The sequence below is a fragment of the Haemorhous mexicanus genome, chromosome 3 (assembly GCF_027477595.1).
Source record: "Haemorhous mexicanus isolate bHaeMex1 chromosome 3, bHaeMex1.pri, whole genome shotgun sequence".
Lineage (NCBI taxonomy): Eukaryota > Metazoa > Chordata > Aves > Passeriformes > Fringillidae > Haemorhous > Haemorhous mexicanus.
The window spans coordinates 28,239,688-28,261,185 of record NC_082343.1 but is presented as its reverse complement, the minus strand read 5'-3'; the positions used below and the strand labels follow the sequence as shown (position 1 = coordinate 28,261,185).

Genomic DNA, 21,498 nt, shown 5'->3' with positions numbered 1-21,498 from the left:
GTGTATTTCTTGTCAACAGAGTATCTCTGCAAGTTTCTTTTTAGAAAATCAGATCCTCATTGTTGCTTGCATGACTTTTCCCCTATGCCACGGTTGGACTGCCTAATATTTTTCCTGCCATATAAGCATGTCTATAAGAAGCCCAAACAAGTTCAGAAAGAGTTATATAACATTTTTTGCATTTTTGGGGACTATAATTAAAGCGATAAGATTATGGCAGAGATCCTAGAACAGATTAAGCACAGAATTCCATGATGAATGAAAGTTTGGGTCATTAAAAGTGCAAACCTAGACTTTTTTCTTTAAACCACACTCAGTTCAACATGTACAACATAAGATTGTGCTCTTAACAAGCACCTTTAACAGGGACCAGCAAGAGTACTGATGTATACAGTAAGGAATAACAAAAATGGATTAAAAAAAAAAAAGGACATAAAAAATCTCTTAGCAAGTCTGACTCAAAATGCCTGTGGTGTATCTAGATCTAAAGTAATTACATGGAAGGACATAGATCTAAGAAATTTACATGAATCCTTAGGGGAAAACACTTCCTATAAAGTTCTTACAGCGATAACTCGGATGTACACAAGACCTGACCCGCACTGAATTCATGTCAATCAATACTTTCATAGAGCTTGAAAGTTGTCTGAAGATAGAGATTCATACTTAATTTAACATACTGAGTGCTGGAAATAGTAAGCTAAAAGACTCTGTGGTTTGAAAACTGGAAGAAAACTGAAGTCATCTAGCCTCCAGCATGTACAGTGTTGGTTTCCAGCAAAAGGAAAAGAGCCTTTCTGCTGGAATGAACTGCTTACAAATATAATATACCCCCTGTGTTTCTCTTCACACAGATCATTTCTCTGTTAAAAAAGATCATTTCTCTGTGTTAAAAATCTGCCAGTGCTGTAACATGGAAGAGCAACCCCATGGACACCTGTGATGACTCTCCTCTTGCTACATGATGACCAGCAGGTATCATTTCCATGCATCATCAGTCATAAGCCTTCAACACTGAGCACTCTTCTTCCCAGTGCCAAGGAGATTCAGTGGGGTTTTTTGCAGTCCAAAGCACTTTTATGTGGGATTTGAACTCTTTCTCTAGCATTTGGTCAAACAGATATGTTAAAAAAGTTCTTATATTAGTACATAGTGATGAATTTAAGTAGAACCCACATTTAAAATCATTGCAGTGGATATAACTTTCATCTGTAATGTGAAAGCAGTTTTAATCACAAAGATATATATGTATATAAAAAAGCACATATGAAAATTCAAACCAACTTAAGAGAAAAAAGCCAAGCTTTTGGGGAAATTAAAAAAAAATAGAAGGGAAAATGTCCTTAAGCAGTTCCTAATTCTAAAATTATGGCAGACATATTAGAAAAGGTTTATGGAAATAACTGATATGTACATAGATGAAGCTGGATGAACACTGAACTACCAGGACAGAAATATATTCTAGAAAAACTGTATGTGCTTTGAGTACACAAATACACAAACATGTTGCTGCACATGTTTTATACACATGGCTTGGCCAGAAAAACAGTGATAGAATAACCTGTTTCTGTCTCCTGAAACAAGCTGTCCTGAATCCTCTTTTCTGATTTGAAAGAGAAGGCAGAAACTGTTTCAAAAAGTTGTCCAGAGTGTGTACAAATACAGCCTCACAATACACAGTCAAAATAGCCACAGCAAACCCTCCTGTGAGTGCCTTTCAAATTACTGTGTCTATTCGGCTTTCCTGTTCTTCCCATTTCATCCCACAAACTAACAGTGAGCAAGGCACCAAGAAAGTGTAGCCAGCAGGTTCAGACCTGTATCCATCTGACTGAGCCAGGTCTTGTTCAAGCACAGGATGCCAAGACTGCAGACTTCAAACCTGCAGCCATGCCCTTGGCGGTGATGCAAAGCAGAGCAGTGGTCAGAGAGCAGGGCTGATCCTGCCTAGAGAGCTCACAGCCCTGGGAGAAGATAGGGACAGGCAGGCACGGGATATCTCAGAAAGTTCAGGGAAAATTGCCTGAAGAAAAGAGAAGACACACGGATTTGCAAGTTCCCAAAAGATCGATGTGTCTGGAGAGTGCTCACACCAGTGTACATTTTTCTACAAATGCTCAGCAATCTCCAGCTGTTCTCCAAATTAAATGCTGCATTTGACACATAGAAAGCTACTGGCCAATTTTCCCCTGTCCTTTAAACATGTGTGTTGGGATATTTTACATTCCATTTGGGATCAGCCATTATAAACCCTCTGCTGCATAGGTAACATACCGTCTAATCCACATAATCTAATGCTGGGCAGAAGGGAAACAATTACTTCCAAAGATAGACTTGGAAAATGACAGCGTGTCACTTTAAGACTCTAATCAATTTATGTGTAACAGCTACTGTTGAGGCTTCATTGACTAGAAACACTAGACCAACAAACAAAACAAAAAAAATCCACCAAAACCCAGAAACAAAACAGCAACTGCACATGCTGCTCGCATAGCTGCAGTGCCAAAAGCCAAATTTCTAACAGATGACAAAATGACACATCTCATCTGCAACACATACTTCTTTCTGGACGCAGCAAAAAAAATAAGAAGGCTAATGCTTCTGACCCTTCTGAAGTCAGGGGGAATATAACCATTATCTTCAAAAGGATCAAAACTGACCCACAAATCTTGTTTTCCATTCTCATGAACAACTTAATAGCAATCATGAGAATAAAGAGTTTAGGATCACTTCTAAGGTGATTACGGCCAAGAAACACCACTGTGAAAAAATTGCAGTTCAGATTTTCTTTTTGCTCTTTTAAGAAGAAAATCCATTGCTGTCTGGATAGGCAGGGCTACATGGGATTTCTCAGCTGGCTTACTGTCCCAGCAGTGAACTGCCACTGAGGAAAGCGACAGCCTCTTCCACGCCTGCTGCCTCACAAGCACCAGTGAGTACCAGGCAGGTTAGAGTTCCTCAATGACATACAGGTTATTTTTTGCTACCTCAGTTTCCAGCTCTAGCAGAAAACAGACTCAACTCATCCATACAAGGGTTTACTGGAGTCAGGTACAATGGAAAGACTGGGCAGACCCAGCAAGGGGGAGCAGAGGATCTTCATCCTCCAGCAGCAACCCAGCCTCAGATCAGTGTGCACCTATCATCACACTGCAATAGGAATTGGTCAGTGTTCCAAACAGCCTGGAATAAAATGTGTTTCATTTCTGTACAAACAGATCTGAATATTTTGCTTTCCATTTTCCACCCCTCAATAGTTAATTTCACTTTTTCAGCTTCATTAAATTAAAGGTCTTCACTACTAACACAAACAATACCTGATTCCCTGACACCACACAACTTGGGCAATATCCTGAGAAAAGTTTTCAACTATTTATACCTGCCTGTCACAGGCAGGCTGAGTACATTTTCAGTATTTTTCCATAAAAATTCTCATCAGGTTACAGACTGCATCAGTAAAACATTATAGGACACTCTTAAAATCTATCTAGTGCCATCACACAGTATTCTACTTCATCTCTGTGAGCCTAATCAAAAGAGAAATTATTTCAATGAGATCTGGATCGAATCACAATTCCAGTTTCAATTTCTGTAGCATCAATTTATTGCTCCATGCAAATAAGAATAATGTAAGGAATGCGAACTTTATTTTTAATACATGGCTTTAAAGACAGAATTTTCAGCACCCTTCTCTCAATATCAAGGCTGACTATAAAGAACATGTAAATTTTGCATTTTTGCAAACATGCAAAGATAATTACAGGTAATTACAGGTTTTGATATGAAGTAAAAATGAAGAATATCTATAGACTCAGTTTTGCTTCTTACCTGCCACAAATACCACTTGTAGAACAACAGCAATTTTTAAAGTAGGTTCAATAGTGTTTTATACTAAGAAAATGAGCAGAAATGGCTGGTGCCTTGGTGAGATTACAAGCATCAGCTATGAAAATGTCCATGGTATTTACAAACAGAGGAGTGATGGCAGCTTCATAATACTTCAAGAAGATACGAGAAATTCCTTTCAGGATTTTTTTTCACCACATATGCAAAGTTAAGGCAAAATGCTTTTCCTTACCTAATGCATGAATAATGCATTCTCTTTGGATAATGCAAACAGGATTGCAACAACAATTTTTATAAGACCATCCATAATAAGTATTTAGTGAATTTCTAAAAAAAAAAAACCCTTGTAGTATCCAAGATTGCTGACACATACGCTCTTTCTATCCTTTCTGGTGGACAAATGTATCCAAATGTGAGGTTTTATAAAAATAAACAGGCTGGTTTTCTTTCTACTACCAATTAACTGATTGCATTCTATGTGTCAGAAAGAAGCATGATCATGTCTATTTTTCTAATCTCAGGTGTTTACATTTATTTATTTATTTATAATTAAAATTTAAACTGGAGTGTTCTGTCCCTGAAGCAGCAAAACTTTTCAGCACATTGAAGAATATAATATATAAACAAGCTCTTGCTCACACTCCCCAGTATCTAGAAAACAATAATTAGTGAACAGCATTTTTATAAAACTATAAAATAAAACAATGGGCTGGAAGTGACCCTAAAGTTTATCTAGTTCTGATCCCTGTGCCATGAACAGGGACACCTCCCACTAGACCAGGTTGCTCAATTAAAAATTCTGTCAAAGGCTCACATAATTATTTTTAAAATAAATAATAACACTCCCTATATGCAGTAACTTCCAAAGTATTTATCTTACTTTTATGGCAGTTGTACAGTTGTGTGAAGGCAAAGAGAGGGCAAAGCCTTTGTCTTTCTTAGTTCAGGATCAAAACTCACACAGAAGCCACAAGAACTGAACTGCTTTACATTCAGTAAAGCAGAATGATGCAACCAGTTTCTGATAACTGACCAGACTTAAAAATAAATGTCATGTTTTAGGAGAACAAGAACACCGGTGGGATACGTTTTTCTCTGTACGATTACAAAATGTTGAACACATAGTTTATATTTGCCCCACTGGTTTTATGTTGCATTTCTACAATTGTTCCTGGACTAAAACGTGTCCAGGGAATATAACATGCTGCAAGCAAGGCCCAATGTAATACTTCATTCTAAGAAAAAGTATATTAATCATTAAAAAATGTTCTCTGGAATTAGGAACAAAAGAGCAGTGGGAACAATTTGCAGGAGCTCAGCCTTTGTGATTCAGTAAATGCATCAGCAGTGATTTGAACCTTCCCATTCAGTACTTTGTGGTTGTGCTAACCCAGCATTTCAAAGCAAACTTCAGTTCCACTAACACAATTTCCCATGTCTTAGTTCCATAGGGGAGAGAAAAACTTTTGAAAATTTCACCGACTTTCACCTCGAGGCTTCATGAGGCTCCTTTGAAGTTTATAACCTAAGGTTTCTATGGGACAAGGATTCACACAATTCAAAGGAGAGCTTTAAGGAATGGTCACAAATTACTACTTTTTAAATTAACAGACATCTATTCTTACAGGGAAAAAGAAGGAAAAGCAAAAATAATTAAAAACCTCAGATTTTTTTCCTCAACAGATTATCATGTTTTTAACCTTTCAAGCATTTTACTTGAACCATCCAATAATTTTATTTGTACTCTGCTTATCTTTCTGAGACCATCAGTAACTTGACAAAGGCAGTAACTTGCAAGCAAAACTCATGGGTAGGACCAAAAAATTAAATAATTCTTCATTCTATCATGATAAGATCTGACAACCTCTTTTTCCCCCCAGAGTTTAGATTTCTTTATTCAAATATAACAGAGCGAATTCAGCTTGCCAAGACATTATGTTCTCTCTGCCATTACTTGAATAATTTAATTTAGCATTTATTTCAAGAACATTTTCAAAAAGAACCCATAAACTCGTATGTCCTCTAACCTCTTCAAGCAGTAGCTTCCGCATTTCCTCAAAGAATGTAAACAGCTTTAAAAACAACACACTACTAATGGATAAAACATGACTTTTCTCTGTACAAGGCCAGTAAATAAACCCCCTTTCTGTCAATGCTATTTACAGAATGATGGTAACTGTGCAATCAGATAATTGTTAACGAATTTTAATGAAGTCTGCATTGGCTATCAAATCCTGGACTTGGTGATATTTAGGTTCTGGGGAGCTGCCTGTGGCTTCAGAGACACAAATCATCAGTCTAAATCCAGTTAAAAAGCAGAGTGAAACAATACTCAGATATTAGGTTACACATGTGGCTGAGATTACATGTTAGCCTAAGGGATATTTGAACCACTTTGAGTGTTTTATATAATAATACCACATTGAAGAGCACTGTAGAAAGCAGTTAATCTCCTCGGGCATATCACCCAGCAACAATTCCTTCCTAACTTTTCCCACAGATTCATGGCAAATTTCCAAAAGTTCAGAGGTTTGGTGAGTTTAAGCTTCTTTAAATTCAGATTCCTATCTAAAACCCCCTCATTTCTGATCCAGAAATCTCATTAGATAGGATCTTCCCCTTTCTCATTATGCTGGAAAAGCTCTGCAAGCTTCCTTTCCTATTGCTGTTGCAACACAGTAGTTGCCATTAAAGACTTGTTCTGGAATACTGCAAGCATGAGAACGTGTGGCACAAGAAAGAATGGCTGAGACTTCAGGAACATGACCACCAAGCTTCTCACATCTCAGTGCAACCTAAAAGGACTTACCAGGAGTTAATCACACCACAGAGCTATACAGAATTTTAAAGTCCTGAAGACAGACCCTCTTCCTGGCCAAACCTTATTTTTACTCCTTGATTGTCTAAAAATACAACAAGAGAGATTTCTTGCATGCCCAAATAACCTAATTAATTTCTCTTTTAAAATCTGTCCCCTACTGTATGGGTCCACAAATAAGTAATGTGTTATATTCATCAATATACCCAGCACGCCTACTTTCACTTCTGAAAGTTGTCTATACCCAACCATTTCATTAAGAAATGCTCAGGTAAATGTATTAAAAGTGGCTGAATCAAGTTTTAAAAAAGCTTTACTTCATTTGGACTTGATGACCCTTGTGGGTCCCTTCCAACTCAGCATATTTTGTGATACTGTGATTCCTACTTCAGAAAGTCAAGAAACACTGCAGGCTGGTAATTTGAAAGAGGATGGCATCACTCTTGGGCATGCTTCTTAATTAAGTCTACTGCATTATGCTGGATGCCCTTTTGGCTCTGGCATGGCATTGCCAGCTGTGGTTCACTGCTCATGCTCCTGATGGCAAAGCACAGGATGGTGTAACACTTCTCTCTTTCTTTCAGTACCTTTCCTCTCAGCAATGGAAAAAGCAGCTTGAGAAGTGTTCTATCAAATTTACAATATACTGTTTACCTGCATTACAACATGCAATGCTTTTTCTATGTAACGTGTGGAGAACAAAACATTATGGACCTGCATACTGAAATACCTGCAGGGAATCCTGAGTTTCTTCTATCTGACAAACTTCACTCAGAATTATAGCTGGTATTTCCAGGTGCTCAGACACATTATTTTACTGCTCTAGAAGATGATGATGATATAGTGCAGCTACCTTAGTTTTGAGATTTTTAATGGCATTGACAATACTTTCAGAAACAGCACTTAAAAAGAAAAGGTGCAAATATTTATACTGCATCATAGGGCTGTCTGTTTGCAGCTGTAGTATTAAGAGGATTTCTCTGCTTCACGTGGGTGAACAAAATGCAACATTCACCAACAGTTACATTTCCAAACAGCTTCTCACTTGTCACACCTACCACAAAAAAAAAAAAATTATTATATGCAAAGTGCCATCTGATTACATGCAAACCTGCCATCTTTGGCTCAAGAAATGCCCAAGCCATCAGTCTCATGACACTGAGATAGTACTCTGGAAAAATGCCCCAATATGCTCTGCATTCTTCCTGGACATCTGCTTTGGCACTGTTAGAGACTGGGCCAGACATGGTGCTGGGCACTGCTCATATGATTTATGCAGAACTTCATGAGAACAGAATTCAGTTTTGGCTTTTCTTTGGCCCTTTATACAAAGCAGTTCTCAAAAGGGGATGAAAGGAATCAAGCAAGAGGTTTAAAATTCACATTTCAAGCAAGAACTACATGAGCACACAGGATTAATGAAAACCTATAAATATATGCAAAATCCCTAGTCTACATATAATATTCCCTGTTCAACATGTTTTCAGAACCCTTCCTGAAAATGAAGGTCTCTCTGAATATCCACTGATCTGTGTAAGCCACAGATACTACCTTATTTTGCTCTTATGAAAAACATGAGTTACCTGAGCCAGGCTTTTTCAATACCTACTGAAAGTCATTATTCATACACCTCTCTTCACTGTCTGGATTTCTGCAGTTCTATAAATGTAACAGTGACCTTTAAAAGCATTAATTGTATCTGCTTTATTTTCCATACTTTCCTGTTTCCAGAACTTGATTAATTTTTGGCAAAGCATATGCTTCACACAGCTGAAAACTCTGGCAATCCACAGGTATAAATTAGTTAGACAACAAGAAACACTGTCCAAAATTCTGCTATCATTTAAGCCATCTTAAACCCTCTGAAATCAGTAAAGCAGCACAAAAGAAAATAGTGTGTTTTATTTTCAGGGCATAGTTTTTTCTGCAACTCAGGAAGCAGTTTTGAGTAGCAGAATTCTGTGTGATTTTAATATTGGGTTTCTGAAAACAGAAAAGAGAAAATAAGTACCAGCACAGAATTTTCAATAAACTACTTACCAGCAAGAGTATTCCAAGTTAGTTATTTTGTGTGATTCTGTGAAACTTGGAAAAACTTACTTAGAGAAGCTTATGAAATGGATCCCATTTGTCCTTCTATAGGCTGAATGCAAAGTTAAATACCTTAAAGGACAATTTTCCTTCTTGTGAACTTGGCAAGGTGCCCATACTCTGTAAGAAAGAGTTGCAACTGGGTCTGTCCTGGCCGTATTAAGGGCAAAATGGGGTGATTTCTCTAGGTCACAGCTTAGATTATGGAAATATGCAGACTTACTTCCAGCTGGTATTATCCTGTACACTATCAAAGTAGTTAAGTTTGTACCTTGACCTTCAGAATGCCTTCTATAACCACTTTTTGCATTGCTATGAACTATGGATTAACAAGCAGAGCCAAGATTTGGAAGGAGTCTTTTATTATTCAAGTTTCCTCAGTTCTGAACAATCACTTTTTAATGACTGATCGATCAGTTGACTAGAAGAGACCAGAAAGCCTTAACAATGAGATATCTTTTACCTGTGCACATTGTTTACATTTCTGCTTAGTGTTTCTTACTGTTTGTGGAAGTTGTAAACACTCTTCACAAAGTGTTTCAGCCGTGGTGAAGACACTGTGACTCTCAGGCCCGCAAGTGACACAGCGCTCACACTCCTCCAGAGAGACACTTCTCTAAAAGGCTGAGGTGATGTTATAAATCACTTTTGTCATAACTTTAAGGAGACAGAACCATGTGCTGAATACTTCTCAGCTTACAGAATGGCCTTGGGCTCCCCTTTTGTGGGAGCACAGAGAGGTTCCCTACATGCTCCTTACATGATACAAGCACGAGACTGTGGACTGGGCATGGCTACTCTTACACAGCCCACAGTAACTGTGCAAGAATAAACCCTGCATCAAACCCCAGGGTTGGTTTTGCTAAAACTACTCACCCACAAGTGAGATAAAATGGCATGAACACTGAAAAAAGAATCTGGTGGTATGGTTTTGAGAAGAGGAGATAAAACATACTTCCAGCTATATCCTACCCAGGTTTGGCCCATATGTGGTGCATGGAGCAGAAGATATGTTATGCCAAAATTACTCTGTGTAGATGTTAAAAGAGCAAGGAAAATGTTATTAAACTTGCAAACTCAGATGTTTTGTAAATGCCACTTCATTCCCATGGTGAAATTCTCTTGTGTACAATTATAATTTATTAAGCTTACTGTTGTTACCAAAAAAAGTTCTATTAAAGTGCCCAAATGAATTCCAAAGAGAATCATTTCCTGTATTTAGAAAAGAAGCTGCAGAAGAATCAAATTTTATATGCAGTTTCCTTTTTCCTGACTCTTCCTTTGGGGTGCATTAGTTGTTTACTTGTAAGAGCAACACCTAACAAACACAGTATAAAATGTTTCCCCACAACCTCTTGTGTGTCATGGGCTTTCTTTAAATAGCATTTAAAACAGTCAGCTGGCATAAACAGGCATCCCAACAGCTAGCCATGTGAGCATTATTATTATTTTCACCTATTTCAAAGATAGGTTTTATCGTTGCAAATTTATTTTTATCCTGTGCCTTTTAGGGGCAAATTGGGACGAGTGTTTTATGGCCATAAAATACAAGTAAAGCTCAAAGGGTGCTAGGAGAAGGGACCAGTGGGTCACATACTCAGGGCTCTTTTGTCCAAATGAGGGAACCTACAACAGTTGTGAGGATGGTCTCAGGATATAGGTGCAGAGGAAGGACAGAAAGAAGGTCACAGCAGATGTCTGCAGAGAGACAGATCCTGTTATAAACCAGCTCCTTCCAAGCAATGCTGCCACAAGTCATATTATCCTTATCCTTCCCACTCTCCCAAGACAAAATTAAACTGAAAGCCACAATACAGCTTTAACACACAGCATTTCATTTAAAGAAGCAATATTAAATTATGCTGCTAGATGAGGAACAGTACTGTGTTTCCACAAGAGCTGTAAGATTCAGAATGCCAGATCAAGAACCAACCTGAATGATGTTAACACACACATAGCAAAAGATAATACAAGGATTGTGTGGAACCAGAAAGTGAGGGGACTACTTCAGTTTGAAAGTCTCCTACCCCCTTCACCCTGTTTGGATGTCAGTGCTCCCCTCTCCTCTAATCTCTGCTAAAAGATAGACAGACTTGCCAGGGAACTCACTGGCAAAGCATCTGGGTACATACTCTGAAAATTCCTCCTTTCGAGCATGCCTCAACTGGAGAAACACACTTTTCCCAAGATCAGAAGTACTTAATGTGTAATTCCAGCTACTCTGTCCAAGAGATATGAAAACAGCACCTTAAAGGCCCTCAGCTCTACCTGTTATCCTAAAAACCTCCTGTCTGCACACGATCAGATCAGGATTACAATCCTGACGCTGAATTTTACGCTTGGCTGCGCTAAGATGTCTTTAACACAGTGAACTACTGACACAGTTAACTCTAAAACCCTAACAAGGGAAAAAAGCAGGCAGCATGAACTGCAGCTCGCCCTCACCTATTCCATGCCGGCACTTGCAGAGTCCTGGGATTAGTCCCGGGATTGTCGGGGCCTCAGCTGGTTACAGCAAAGCAATCCATGCAGCTGCAGCTGCAGCACTCCCTCGGACACATGCAAACGAGGAACAAGCCCCAGCTTTGAGAGGGTGTGAAAGAGTCCTGTTCAGTTTGGGTGCCGCATGACAGAAGGAGAGTCCTTCCTGTCTGAAAGAGGAGCATTTAGACTCCTCTGATTGATGCTGGAGGAGTAATTTCTCCTGCGGGCCCTGGATGAGCCTGGCTGCGCTGCTAGCCTGACGTGAGGTTTAACACTAAAGGGACTGATGTGAACAATGACCCTTCAGTGAGCTAACCAGGCTTTAATAATCCTGCAAGAGCAATAGCAATAACTGAGCTGCATAATAGCAAGTTTCCCAAAATGGGGTCATCATGCTGGGAACAGGGGCTTGTGTGTGTGAGAGAGACAATGATTGCAGTATTTAATCATCAGCTTCACTGTTCCAACTATTCTTGACCATAGTGTCTACTCTCAGACAGTCCAGGGATCGTGGTCAGCTCATCCACACTGGGTAGCAGTCACCGGGAAAGCTAAATTTAACATATACATGATACAAATTCCTGAAAACCTGATTCTGCCAAAATTTTGTATCTTTACATAACCTCTGAACTGTATGATACATGAAACACCGCCAGGTACTATTCTAACTTCAAGTGCTTCAGGAAATACTTTAAAGAAAGAGCCAAAATCAGTATATTTGAATTTCTTATGGTATGAACTGCCTGTATAAACCAGGATTTGGAATTTAAAAATACCTACTATTGTACATAGCCTATATGCTGCCATATGAGCACATGTGTATGTGCACATATAGCAGCACAGGAAAAAAAATTTAAATTAGGTTTGAATATAAATGTATATAAATAGGTACCATAATAGAAACAGTATAAATAACATCATTCTATGCTGACCTACCATTTTATTCTGCCTTTTTTACCATCGTTAACACTTATCTATAAGAAACCTTTGTCAATAATTTTATATTTAAATTGTATTAAAATATTTTAGCATTAAAATAGCTAAAAATGCAGGGGACAATTCAGTTTTTTGTCTCACACGTATGAATCCACTGAAGCAGGGATAATAACCAACAGAATTGGGCCCTGAAAAGTTCTAATTTGACACTAATCAGTAATAAAAGGCAATGCAAACTTGTGTTAAACTGATTACACCCCTATAGCAATATCTGTATAATGGCTTTAGCTGCTTAGCAACAAAAGTACAAGAATACCAGATAAAATGGATTATAAGCTCTGATTAGTCCCAGATGAATGCAACAGTGGCAAGTCAGTTAGGTTAATTTGCACAGTATATCATAAATGACACTCCTGTGAGCTATAATGGCAGAAGACATTTAATTTTTTTTGGTACAAATACACATAAAAGAAATAAGACTTTATTTAACCTTACCAATGACAGTTGTGGTCACATGCTACAAGGATTCTTCCTAAATTAACTTAGAAAACATGACTTGGAGAAATCATAAGCATGATGATTGTCATTCCCCTTTTTTGGTTCTACAGTTTCTTACAAAATAAATCACTTTAAAAACGGAACTCCATTTTATACCTTCCCACTGGACTTGCAACCCCTTTTTGGAAATATTTAAATACAAGCCATAGGAAGGAAGACTAATTACTCTGGATTTTTAGAGGGGTCTGATGCAGAAAGAGGTTCAGGGATTTTTCAGAATAACAAAGGGACATCATGACAGCTGAAATGGAAAAGGACATGCTAAATTCCAGCTTTATAAACACCAGACTTCTAGCCTTACTCTGAGTGGGCTAGGTGCAGTGCAAACAGCAGAAAGGAGTAACACTGAACCACAGAACTCATAATCCTAATGTTTTGATGGGTGGCATAAGTCTGACTATTCACCTGTAGTGACTGACTTTGTCTGCTCTTCATTTCACTACTTTTTTCCTCAAAGAGAAATTGCTATAATGTTGACTAAGCCTCCTTTACAAGTTTTGCAGCTCTATCATTCAACAGCAACATTTTTGTGCACTAAAAATACTCTCTACGATGTCTGCTGAACACAGTGTTATGAAAAGAAAAGGTGAGGACAATTTTCAAATTTATCTGATTTTATGAAGTTGGAGTAAAAAAAAATCAAATGGCAGATGTTAAAACCAGCAGCTCTCTAGTCTTCTAATTTTATACTGAATTATCATAATAAAGCTTTCATTGCCTTAAATAATTTAAACCCCATTTTATTTCTTAAGTATTTATTAGGATAATTCATTATAAATTATAGGGTGTGCACATACATGTGTATGCATCTCATAGGGTAGAGGTCTAGAAAATTTTAAGAACTTATGAAGAAAGTTGACAGGGGTGTAGGAGGAATTAAATGAAGCTACTTATATTTTCTAAACGTTTCCATAAAAAGCACTTTAATTCTCACAGTTCAGAAACATCCAACTGAATGAAGACAAGGAAGTTTTCTCTGAAAACATGTCTAGAAACATTTACATGCCCTTTGTCAGACACCTAATTGAAGCATTATCAATAAAACCTTGTGTTAATACTGTTCCATAGCTGATCCCTGAAGCAGGGTATGATCTGGGAGGGAAGAGGACACTGAAGAGGGGAACTGGGCAGCATCAGATTACTGCCAGGTAAGATAGCCCTTGCTGAAAAATCAAGGGACCAACACATGAAAAAAGAGAAGATATGAGCAAGAGTGGAAATAAAATTAAACCCTGAAAATGCCCTATGTTTTCTCAATACCTTTATTGAGAAAACAATACCTACACAATGAAGTCCTGAATAAACCAAAGATGGTGACCAGCCAAGGTCATTTGTTACAAAATGTTGTACCCTGGATGCTAGGCCTTGGGCAGGCTCTGCCATGGGAGTGGCAAATACAGAATGCAGCTTTCATCATTCATATTCCTACTGAGAGACCCCAGGCAAGACACAACTCAAACCTCTGAACATGCTGGCAGACACAATGAGCATACCCTGGCAAAACCATACCCTGCCAGAGTGTAGGAGTGTTGGAAAATACTGTCCAAAGGTGACACAATTTTACAAGATGTGCTGCACTAAAAGAGTTAAGCTCCTTGCACATAAAAATCCAGATCAGCTGATGTCCTGCCTGTAGGTTTTACCCTCTTTCTGATGTGTAGGACTGGCTTGTGGAGCTCATTCCTCAAACTATTGCAGACAAAACATCCTGTATCAGCTTTGCACACTTTATCCCAAGCTTTGGAAATCTCTCAACTTCCAGATCACTGAATAAGATTTCAAAACTATTCCTGAAGTACAATTCCCCCAAAAAATTATTTTTTTTAATAGATCTAAAGTATTGATGGGGGCAGGGGGCAGTAGTGGCTCATTTTTTGATGGGTTAAAGCAAAGTGGTTTGATCAAAGTCTGATTTTGTATTAAGCAGGAACATGAGAAATATCAGTCCCAAGAGTATTTCTTTAAAGTAAGGAAGCTAGATGGAATTCTTAAAAGAAATTAGATATACAGGGCTAAAACCATGCATACAATATGTGTACAGATATGTGCACATTAATGTACTCTATAAGTGAACATTATATAGGGACATATAATGTATGACATATATGTCAGTGTTAGCCATTATTTGGCACAATTTCTGTATTCCAAAGTAATTTAAAATATTATCCCTTACTTGCCATGGTAATAATAGATTCATTCAGCAAGTGACACGAATGAAAAGTCTGCTCCATGTAAAAAATAAATAATACTGAAACATACATACAGTAAAAAAGCATATTAGGCACATTTTCTGCAGTGTCTTCAGCTGATTACCGAAGGACAACACTGCAGCATACAAAGTCAAACTTCTACATCTGCATTTTTGAGGAAGAGGAACAAAGCAAATAATCTCATTAGGTAAAGACAACCTCTGAGTGCTTTGACAATGACTACTGACTCAACCTTCCCATTAAGTCTGGGTGTATACGACAAATACGCTCTGCTTGAAATGTAAAATTTAATTCCAGCATGATCACTTCAGGGACCAGTTCTGCAAAGTACAGCCACCATGTCATGGCACACAATAGCAGTGTAAGTACCTATATCCTACTGTGAAACACACTTAAAAACTATAGTACTACAGCCTTTGTCTCAATGAAGCTATTTTAACCACAGAATATATTTGTTCAAGCAAGTTTCTCTACCTGTTTTTCTACTGAGCCAAAGAAAATCATTCAGTGACTAATTTACTTGGTACATTTTCATTTGTTGCCATTCATAAATCGTGTGCACTCTGAGCAGACATATTGCTTTTGCTTTTCCATATATTTTGGTGTTTGGTATTTTCATTCTTTAGAAAGACTTATTTATAAATTTTCATGCTCAAGAAAGCCCTTCAATTTTTCAACTATGGATTTTTAATTTGATTAGGTATCACTAGGTGTAGTTTTGATTGTTTGACAAGAAACACTAGCTTACAACTTGTAACTATTAACCACCTCAGTATGAGTTCCTCTGAGCTCAAGAAAAGCCACAAACTAGTTTTTCTCTGTTGAGAGATCTAGGAAGAGAGATGGCAGGGAGAAGAACTTCTGAATATCTTTGATGAATGGCTTTGGAGAGCAAGGAGGAAGGCAGAAGGCATGGTACAGAAAAAAGAGAAGAGTGGACCAAAAATACAAAAGAAAAGGAATCTCCAGGAAATCAGAAGAGTAGCAGAAGAATCTTCTGTCATAATTTACTTAATGTACTACTGATCTTTACAAATGTTCTGATTCACATCAGGCTGCTGATATATTTATTTACACTCCAGGGAGTGCACTCAGTCCTAAAAGTCTCTTTCTGGTCACAGAGTTTATACCTCACCCCACTACAATTCTTTAATAACGTCTTTCATCTGAAGCGACATGCTTAATTCTAGTTATAAATTTTAAAATAATATGTTAAACCATTTTAAGAGTATGTTCACACATATAATAAAATGCTGAATGTGAAACACCCTCCACAGACATACACGCCTCCCTGGGCCACTGCTTTGTGCCAGTTTCAAAGCATATAAAATACTAGCACATTTTCACTATTTTAAGAACTGTATAAACCATCAATTGTTTGCTGTTTCTATATTCACACCACTCTAATCTTGATCCTACTAGCCATTTTCCTATGGCTTGCCAACAGCACTATTCATCCTTCCTGACAATTTTGCTAGATCTTTTAGTCATTGCTTTTCTGCAATTCTACACACAAGTATTGCACACTGGATGCTAAAAACATTTGTGCTTAATTCAACAAATGATACACCCTATTAATGTACCAAAGAAACAGAAAATGGCACCTCAGTAGGTGCAATTTTTGTGTAGTTTATGCATGTGGGTTTTTAAAATTTTTTAACTCATTTACTGCCATCTCCTGGTACTTACAAGGTAATAGTAGTTGTGGTTTTCAACAGCAGCCAGTACTCCAGTAAAATACCACAGAAGTGCTGAAAAACTTACCTGTAATATTTTCAAAATATTGCTGTACTTTTAATGCTGCATTCTTTCAATCTGGAAATAAGCAATGTTATTTCTAAGGCAGAAACTGGTAAAAGACCCATGTAGCTTACCTTTGTCTGGAAGCAGCAGTAAAGTTGTGTTAAATATGGATGTTTCCGTGCTAATGCCAGAATTCTCTTTTCTGTCATTGTACAGTCTACATCATCATCTTGAAGTATGACATCTTTCTTCAAGACTTTCACTGCATATACTTCATCTTTTCCTTTTAGCTCAGCTAACATTACCTAAACCAAAGAAAAATTCTCTTTATGTATGAACAACAGATGCCATAAATGCAGGGTTTCATGAGAGTTTGACTGCACTGAAAACAGAAAGACAGTTACATACTTGCCTAAATAAAGCTGCAATTTATAAAACAAAAAGTAAAGTACTGTAATTCTAGAAGCATATACCTCTGGTATTATTTAAATTTGAAACAGAATGTATCTGTTCTGTTTGTTAGTTAAGTATCTTAATGAGTACCTATTAGTGAGGTCTCAAAAACTAAACAAGGAAGGAAGTTGATGTAAAACAGAAATTTATTTCCCACTTTTATCTCCCACTTCTGGTAGTGAGATTTGAGTGTGACAGACTTTGTATACAATCCAAAGTTACCATTCCAGCTGCTTTCAAGTTGTTGATTTTAACTACTACTATTGTTTAAGGTTCAGGCCCTATATTCTGTTTAAGGTCACTTCTGGCTTGAAGCCAGGATAATCTTCAGAGAAAGGATTAGAAAACAGGGACACAAAAGAACTGCTTCAGCCCTGTTCCCCTGCATGTGAAGTTCCCGTAATATCAAGGAAGGAAGAGTGCATTTGTGAAACAGATTCATATTTCAGTCCTCCTCTTTGATTCCATGGTGCATAACAGTGTGGAAAGAAAACTTGTAAGCCCTGTAAACACAGCAATGTCCCTTCCACCCTCACCAATTCCCTACTATGGGAGCTCTGGTGAGTTACATCTCATCTGTATTTTGGGCAGCTGTCTGAGCTCTGTCATATCTGAGTGGAAATGTTTCAGTTCTGCTTCCTCCAGCACTGAACACACCCACTGAGGAAAAAAAAGTATGCACAATGCTCTGTGAAATAAGTAAACTTGCACTGGGAATTATCAAGAAAGTGAATTAACCCCATAGCATTATTCCTGACCTGATTTTTCCTGCTTGACCACAAGCAATTTTGTTGAACAGTATGTATGTAACTGCAAGGAAGCACTGACATTTTGTTCCAAAAGGCTTGACTGTAGTCAACAAAGTGAGCTAAAGCACAGACAAGGCCAGCTCACCAGGAGACTGATACTTTTGATCTGTTGGGTAAAAGAAAACCCCTAGGCTGGAAGCACTTCCTGAATGTCAATATAAACACTTCCAAATAGGTACAGTCAAAGCCACTCCTGAATACTAGCTTAAAAAAAAAATAAAAGAAGAAAAGAAGGGGAAAAAAAGTTACCCACCTTTCCAAAGCTGCCCTTTCCTAATACTTTGATGAAGTTGAACTCTTCAAGACCTATTCTCTTGCTCTGGGCCTGTTTGACCTCCCCATTTTCACCATTCTCCCCAGGTTTGTTAAGCTGGTTGTCTGTTGATGTTGTAGCTGTTGCTCTGTGTTCCTCTCCCCGATTGTCAAAAGATAATGCTTTCCTAATGTTGTTTTCCAGCTCTTTGATTTCTGTGGAAATGTGAGGAAAAGTTAGTTTTGACCAACTGTCAGAAAACCAGCCTGTGTTAGTCTGTATCAGCGTGGGAAGGGACATTGATCATCTCTGAATGCTGTGCTTCAGAGCGTTCTGTGGTTAAGAACACACATTTAGCAAAGTGCTTCTCCACCTTACAGTAATCAGCCAAACCCCTGCTCTGACAGGAAGGGTGGCCTTTTAAAATGAACTTAAGAAGATGACATATCCAAAACTTGAAAGATAAGTCAGAATAGTAGCCAAATAGTTGTTCTAGTGACTTTGGGTGTTCCTGTACCGCAGAGAAGCACTTTGTTTTGAATGTCCCTATCTTCCTGCAGTACTTACTCATCTTCCTGCTTAAGTATTTTAGAGCTGTGTCTCCAAAAGTTCAAAGGACAGTTGGGTGTCCCAGTCCTTGAAGTCAACATGAATGGAGCATCTTATTCAGCTCCAGCTGTTATCAGATGCCTGCCAATAAAGTGTTTGACCACTTCCTAGTGCTGCTTCAAGCAGCAATTGTGTAGATGTGCTAAACGGTTCTGAAGGTTTCTCAGCATTAACTACAGAGAGTCCTGGTGACTGACAGCCCTCAGGGTCTGCCCCAAGCTCCTGCATGGTACTTCTGCCTGATGGCCCTGGAAGCAACAACTTTACTGCACAGCTATAAAGGTCAAATTAAAGAGAATTTCGACAAATTCCTTGTTCTTATTTTAAACAAAACATCAGATCTTTTTAAAAATAATAATTTTATGAAAACAGTGTTTTGCGAAACCAAAAGGTTGATAAATTTAAGTCAGTTCTGGATTCAGAGGTTACAGATTTCTAATTTTTAAAAACAATTTGATCAGACTCAAAAAAATGCTGCTGACATACACATTCTGTCAGTCAGCTGCTTAGCTCAATGAAATCAGGTCATATCATGGAGGATTAAAATGCCTGTGTCCAAATCTATGCATAAAATGAATTGCTGAAAGGAGACGTGGTTTTAAGAAGCCTCTGGAGATCACATGGACATGCTAGCATAGCCTGTCTGGATGCAAGATTTATTATTACTAACGTTCAACGTGGAATTGAAAGGAGTAAATTTCATCTCAAAAAGTTACTAACAGATGGGTTTTCAGGTAAATAAAGGCTCTCTCTCAAGTTCTGTGTTACTATTAAAAACATTTTCCAGTCTCACAACAGAATATCCAAACTACTTCCATAAATATATTTTGTTTACAAGGACCCACGTAGTAAACCTAATAATATCTTAAATTGACTGGTTTATAATTTTCCCTTTAAAAGACACCTAATTTCACAGATTTCAATTAAATGAGAAACAGGCCCTTTTAAAAATTTCATACAGTTCATAACTTTAAATGCTTCAATTTCTGGTGGCAATTGCTTTATTGATTCACATCTACAGAGGCTCATGATCATAGATATTTTTTTTACTCCAGGAAAATGGGTGAAAAAAGATGTTAGAGAGGAAATAAAAAGATCTGTTGGACCTTGATCACATGGAGATGTTGGTGCTGATTTCGACCTATCTTCTTCTGATGTTGCGCATCCCGGAACCGGCGGTTGAGTCTCTGCACCTGCAATTAGCTGAGAACAATTCCAGAATGGGTGATCTTCCTCTGCCACGAGGAAATGTAATTCAACAACTTTAGTTCAGAAGTAGAACTATGAAGGAAAGTGAAGATTTTCTACTCCTGTGGATTCCTACTGGCAGAACCTCAGCCATGCAGTAGATGGCATCACATGGAATGGAAGCCAAGGTACAAAGAGAGAAAAACCAGGCAATTGAAAGAAAAACAGGTTCTTAAGATGAAATAAACATAGTGCAGATATCCAGTGAGTGGGAAAGTTTTGAGAAGCCACCATGAGTCTGTAAATTTATCCAGTAAATACATTTAATTGCCATATGTATCAGCAAGCACTGCAAACTACCTCATGCAGTAACAACATGACAACACCTTTTCCCAGGAATGTCAGATGAATTAATTAATCCTCGAGTTTCCTACATTTCTGTAACATTTTAAAACAGCTTGCAGGGGATCCCAGTGTGCAATAAGCAGGAAAATGAACAGAAGCAACTGTCAATGTTTAAAGAAGTTATGGCACAAATTGCCTTTTTCTGTGAGACCACTGGGTCTGCTGTGACAATCATGCAAACAGAGATACAACATGTGGGCCCACTCTCATCCAGGATACACATCATCACTCAGGTATAACTCCATCAGTTTTGGATGTACTTGGGGTGACCTATGCTTTTTATTTCTACAACAGCCTGGTTATTCCTACAAAAGGCAGAACTGTAATCTGGCAAACATCTCTTCTTCATGAGAATCAGCACATTGCTTTTTATCAACATTTCCAACATTATGGAGCCGTGCTGTCTGCCAATCAATCAATCAATCAATCAATTCTTCAATATCTATTCTGAGCCATAACAGGCATTTATGTTTTTAATTGTTGCCAGACATTGTCTGTCAAATGTACTTCCTCAAAATCCTTCCAGAAGTTATAGACTAAAGATCTGTAACATTGTACCAGGTCAAAAGAAATTTCATATCAAAGCTCAGAATGGATGATTTACACTTACAGACAAGACTTGAAGTCTTAGGACTGTACTGACATATTAAAAAGTTACTGTGCAAGTCATTTGAGTAGGACTGAATTCCAACTAATAAAGTTACAACACAGTCACACTTGTCTGATTTTTTAAAATGTGACAATATATAGTAAAATTACCTTTTTCCTCCTTTGCCCACTATTAGTGATCTTATCTGGAGTGACTCCAAGATCTGCCAGTACTTTAGCTATGCCTCTAGCATCCACTCCACAGTTTGGTGCCACATTTGTTTCACAGCGTCGATGTACATTCATCTTGCAAACTGCAATGAAATACACAGTAATACAGTAAATTAAATGCTATCTTGGCATGCATTTGCCTTACCTAAACCTATCAATAACTTCTTCAAATAAATATAATCTCAGTAGGAAAATACTTAGCTGAATTTGAAGGTATACTTCAATGCTAAAGTTATTAACCTGATTATCATTCTTCTGATATGACAATATAGAGTT

At 37.8% G+C, this 21,498-nt stretch overlaps 1 protein-coding gene across 1 annotated transcript in view; it reads right to left on the bottom strand.

Moving 5' to 3' along the window:
- Positions 1-21,498, bottom strand: part of PRKCE (protein kinase C epsilon) — a 284,370-nt gene that overhangs the window by 81,538 nt on the left and 181,334 nt on the right. The window contains exons 7-10 of the mRNA XM_059841205.1: positions 21,163-21,305; positions 19,917-20,013; positions 18,202-18,416; positions 16,818-16,991 (exon numbers count right to left, since the gene is read on the bottom strand). Of these exons, the coding sequence (XP_059697188.1) occupies positions 16,818-16,991; positions 18,202-18,416; positions 19,917-20,013; positions 21,163-21,305 (629 nt within the window). The remainder of the gene's footprint in view (positions 1-16,817; positions 16,992-18,201; positions 18,417-19,916; positions 20,014-21,162; positions 21,306-21,498) is intronic.